The sequence below is a fragment of the Glycine max genome, chromosome 1 (genome assembly GCF_000004515.6).
Source record: "Glycine max cultivar Williams 82 chromosome 1, Glycine_max_v4.0, whole genome shotgun sequence".
Taxonomy (NCBI): Eukaryota; Viridiplantae; Streptophyta; class Magnoliopsida; order Fabales; family Fabaceae; genus Glycine; species Glycine max.
The window spans coordinates 49,642,766-49,648,310 of NC_016088.4; the positions used below are offsets into that span (position 1 = coordinate 49,642,766).

The following is a 5,545-nucleotide window of genomic DNA, read 5'->3' on the forward strand; positions in this document are numbered from 1 at the left end:
TTTATTGGTCAATGATAATTATTAATATTTTATTAAAATATTAATGAGAAAATTGAATTCATAATTTCTTTATTTTTTTTTCTTTCAACACTTATATTTTTTTTAATTATGAAGTTAATCTTATAACTCAAACCATGATTCCTCACATGAATGAGTTTAACTATCTTAACATTTATTCTTGATTCCTCAACAAACTTGTTTTAAAAAAGTTGCATTAAGTCTACAGTATAAAACATACTAGATCACTATACTTCATTCCTAGACATACACATTTCTAGCTTGCTCTATCAAGTTTTAAGGTTTTAAAGCATTTTTCAATATTAAAAAGCCTAACTACACATACAAATGGGTGATCAAGTCACAAACATGTAAAATAAGCATATATAGAAGCAAAGAACACAAAAAAATAATATTAAATAGATAGTAAGAGTATTACATCAAGAGTTTCAGTAGTAACTCCCTGATAGGTTTTGGGGCTTAGCGTGTAGAAGGCACGCTTAACGAGTTATGCAGCGCTGATTGGTCTACAACTTCCACTAAGCCGCACACAACTCGCTTAGCAGATTAAATGCCTTAAGATGCAATAGTAGGGTCGCACTTAGCAAGATGGTCTCCCTTAGCACTGTTACCATTCCAGAGAGAGTTTTGGGCTTAGCGGGATGATTCGCTTAACCCAATTATCTTGAAGGTCCAGACAGAGAGCCTTTTGCGTTTGGCACATAGGCGCGCTTAGCGAGAGACTATGTTGCGCTTAGCGAGATGACTCGCTTAGCCCAATTCCAATAAATGCTCAACCGAGAGGTTTTTTGGCTTAGTGCAACTGTCTGGCTTAGCGAAACCCCAACAATCAATGGATGGGGGTTGGCGCGCTTAGCGAGAGATACTACTCGCTCAACGCGTATGATTTGGGTCGCTTAGCGTGGGTGGCGCACTGAGCGAGTTGGATGACTGAAAATTTTTCTAAATTCTTTCCTCATCCAATGCTTCAATGAAGCTTTTGACCAAACCCCTTTATCATTCAAAACATGCTTATCACTATACTCTAGCAGTCTCAAGTGAGTCAAAATCTAACTACATGAATTGCTTAACAGAAAAATGATTGAGAAAAGTAAGAAAAAGGCTGGGTTGCCTCCTAGTAAACACTTCTTTAACGTCACTAGCTTGACGTATATTACCTCAGGGATCCTGTAACACCTTAGCCCTGGCCACAAGAGCTATCTCATTCTCAATCTTCTCCACCTTGGAATAGACATTTTGATCATTTGAGTGTTTCACTGCATCAAACAAATTGAAAGCAACCTTCTGATCATTTACGCTCATCTCAAGGTTACCCTTCCTCATGTCAACCACACAATTGGTTGTTAACATGAATGGACGACCTAGAATCAATGGAATCTCAGCATCCTCTTCAATGTCCATGATCACAAAATCTGCAGGGAAAGTGAATTGACGCACCTTGAGCAATACATCCTCCACTATACCATATGGCCTTGTGATTGAGCGATCTGCCAGCTACAGTGTCATTTTTGTTGGTAGGATTTCCAACTCTCCAATCCTTCTACACATGGATAGGGGCATTAAATTTATGCTAGCCCCTAGGTCAATAAGCGCCTTTCCAACTGACAGAACACCAATTGAGCAAGGAATGGTAACACTCCTTGGATCCTTATATTTTGGTGGAAGGATCCTTTGAATGACAACACCATAATTTCCTTCCACCACAATGTTGTCACTGTGGATGTATTTGCCCTTCTTGGTCAGCAAATCTTTGAGAAATTTTGAGTACAGTGACATCTGTTGCAAGGATTCTCCAAACGGAATAGTAATCTCCAATTTCTTGAAAATATCAAGGAAACGAACAAAGTGTCGTTCCTTATCCTTCTTAGACGACACCAAAGGATATGGTGCTTCCCTTCCAGAACTTGGGACAGCCTCCTTCCTCTTATCTCTAGCCAGTTCACTCTTAGAATTTTTCTCCTCCTCACTATCTCTCTTTTTAAAAAATTTCTCATTTTCTTCTTCCTCGTCTTCATTTATTTTCTCTCTTCCATCTGATCCCCTTCTTTTTATTTTTCTCCCTCAGCTCCTAACTCCTCTTTATTTGTCCTACTTTCATTTTCCACAACTTGCTCCATTCTACTTCTGATCATAACAGCCTTGCACTTTTCTTTAGGAATTTTCTCAATGTTAGCTCCAAAACCTCCAGAAGAACTCTCAGCTATTTGCTTGGTCAGCTGACCCACTTGGATTTCCAGATTCTTGATGGCTGATTCAGTGCTCTTATGATTAGACATTGAAACTTGCATAAACTGAGCTAAGTTTCTTCTAGCTTGGTGGTCCTCTCATACAAGTTTGATCCTTGATTAGGAGATCTGTTTGAAGGTCCTCCATAAATACTGCAACAGTCGGATTCATGAGCTCCTCCATAAATACTGCAACCTTCAACATGCATAACAGCTGAATGAGAAGGCTGAGCCGCTTGTAACCGTGTTGGCAATTTGCTGAGTGTTTCGGTGAGTGATTCAAGCTGCTTGGCCAACAGCTTGTTCTATGCCAACAATGCATCTTGTGAAGAGAGTTCCAACGGGCTTCTCTTGGTGGGTATGTGTGTTCTATCACGCAAGATAGCATGGTCACCTGCAGTCATATTCTCAATGAGCTCTATTGCTTCTTCCGGAGTTTTCAACTTAATCTTTCCTCCAGCAGAAGCATCTAACAATTGCTTGGACTGTGGCCTCAAACCATCAATGAAGATATTCAACTGAATAGGCTCTGTGAATCCATGAGTAGGTGTCTTATGCAGCAAGCCACATAATCTTTCTAGCGCTTCACTCAAAGACTCATCCAAAAACTGATGTAATGATGAAATAGCCACTTTGCCCTCAATTGTCTTTGATTCGGGGAAGTACTTCTTTAGAAATTTCTCCACTACTTCCTCCCATGTCTTCAAATTGTTCCCCTTGAAAGAATGCAACCATCTCTTTGCTTCACCCGCTAAAGAGAATGAAAACAAGCTTAGCCTTATTGCATCTTCTAGCACCTCTGCGATCTTCACTGTATTGCAAATCTCTATGTAGGTTGCAAGGTGTGCATAAGGGTCTTCATTGGGCAGACCATGGAATAGGTTTCCTTGAATAAGCTGAATCAAGGAATGTGGATAGGTGATGTTGTGTGCTTGGACTTTTGGCCGCGCAATGCTTGTGAAAAATTGCGGCACAGTAGAGCTGGAGTAGTCCTCAAGAGTAGCCCTTTGTGGTTGGTTGTCCGCCATGATGTGAGCTTCAGATGCAACAACTTCGAATTCCCTCAAGTTTGTTGGAAATAATGAAGATGATTCGGATGAAAGAGTTCTCTCGGTGCTTGGCCGGACTGTCCTCTCTTGTAAAGCTTTTCTCCTCTTTTCTGCATTGTTCCTCCTGCAAGTGGCTTCAATCTCCAAGTCTAATGGAGCTAAATCCCCTGCTGGAATTTTACCTCGCATACAAGAAGCAACTAAACAGAGCAGCAGTTAACCAAGTCAAGAGAAAAAATTTAATTCTAACTATTCACAAGAAATAATTAAAGAATAAAGAATAAAAGTTTCCAAATTGAATTATACTATCTAAGTGGAAAAAAATTCCCCGGCAACGGCGCCAAAAACTTGTTGAGACGTCGACAAGTGTACCGATGCGCACAAGTAGTATATAAAACGGTAAGACCGAGTATCGTATCCACAGGGAATTTGTTTCGCCTAGACTATGTATATTCAGTATGTAAACATTTTTAAGGCTTGAATTAAAGTAAATATTGAGTTCTGCACTATTAAACTATTTGAACAAAAATAGAATATTTAAAGCTATAGAATGTGACAATTATCGAGTTAAAAGTGTTGGGGAGTATCCTACTGAATTTCTCTTGTTGTATAAAATATGTTTTTCTCTATTTAACGTTATCCTCATGTTCTTACACTGAGAAATTACTCAAACCATGATTCCTCACATGAATGAGCCTAACTCTCTTAGCCTTTGTTCTTGATTCCTCAACAAACTTGTTCTAAAAGAGTTGTATTAAGCTTACAATGTAAAGCATACTAGATCACTGCACTTTATTCCTAGACATACACATTTCTAGCTTGCTCTATCAAGTTTTAAGGTTTTAAAGCATTTTCCAATACTAAAAAGCCTAACTACACATACAAATGGGTGATCAAGCCACAAACATGTAAAATAAGCATAAATAGAAGCAAAGAACACAAAAAAATAATATTAAATAGATAGTAAGACTATTACATCAAGAGTTTCAGTAGTAACTCCCTAACAAAGATGCTCTAGCCTTCCATTACAAGCAAAGCTTCAAAATACAAGAGGAAAACTATTTTTGGTGAAAGAAAAATAGAAGAAAATGATGGAGAATGTCTTCTCCAGCCTATCAACCTTAAATCTCTCTTTCCTTCATGAAGCAAAGTGCTATTTGTTGCTCTCAACTCGTTCCTGTTCGAATTCCGCCAACTTCAGTGTTTTAAAGGCTCTTGGACTCTTCAGCTTCCGAAGACTTGCTTAGCGAGCATGTCTCGCTAAGCGAGAGTAAGTGAAATTTCACTAAGCAAGCGTGACGCACTAAGCGTGAGAAGAGACAACGTCTTAGCTGGGTTAGCTGGCTGTGCGCTGGGTGCACAAATCTTCTGACTTTTCCTCTCCTAGGATTTCTCATCCGCTAAGTGAGCTGGATGCCTCGCTAAGTGGATGAGTCTCGCCTAGTCAATCTGCCTCGCTAAGCGAGTTATCAGCAGCTTTCACCTTCTCTTCTTTGGCCTGCATTGAGTTGGATTCAACATTAAGTCACAAAAAATAGAGTTTCTACTCTATAAAATCACACAATAAATATAATTCCTACAAAAAGAACCATAAATTGGGGGTACATTGTTATTTCCTTGCAAATTTTCAATACCAAACTAACTCATGAATAACAACTAACAATTATACAACAACTTGATTGGTGTTTATCTTAAGAAAAATATTAATGCACGAGGTGTTAAAAAGAAAGTGTATGATTTCAAGTTAAAAACCCAAGGTGTTAAATTGTAGCGTAATGTGTTAAACGTGTTTGAAAATAAATGTCAAGTCGTGAGTATTGTATAATTCATAAGCAAAGTCTGTGTACAAAAGTTGTTTTAAGGGTTGGACCTGAATCAAGAAGGGAAGACCCTAATGGATTCTTCGGAGTTTAAGCCTTGGAGGTTAATACACTCAGTTTGAGTGCTCCTTTAAGCCTATGTTGATCCCATATGATTGATACATTCTTGCAAAACAGAATAACCATGACTAGTCACCTTATGATTTTACTTATTGGGAGTGATCTTACATACTCATTGTGTGGTGTGTCTTGTTATGTACTCCTAAGCGTCTGATGTTGTTTTTCATTGACATGGTACCACATTGCATATATGTTTGAGTCTTAGTATAATTATTGCATAACGCCTGTGAATTGTTAACTATGAAATTGCGAGTGTTGTTTCTTCTTGAATAAAGTGTTTGATTCACATATAATGTGATTGATGATTGAAAAA

The 5,545-nt window shown here is 38.4% G+C and overlaps 1 protein-coding gene across 1 annotated transcript; it reads right to left on the reverse strand.

Moving 5' to 3' along the window:
* Positions 1-1,176: 1,176 nt before the first annotated feature.
* On the reverse strand, positions 1,177-2,294 carry LOC100808869 (uncharacterized). The gene is made up of 3 exons (XM_006574209.1): positions 2,127-2,294; positions 1,612-1,992; positions 1,177-1,512 (listed from the first exon to the last, which is right to left on the reverse strand). The coding sequence occupies exons 1-3, from the start codon at positions 2,292-2,294 to the stop codon at positions 1,177-1,179; spliced, it is 885 nt and encodes a 294-aa protein (XP_006574272.1).
* Positions 2,295-5,545: the final 3,251 nt, after the last annotated feature.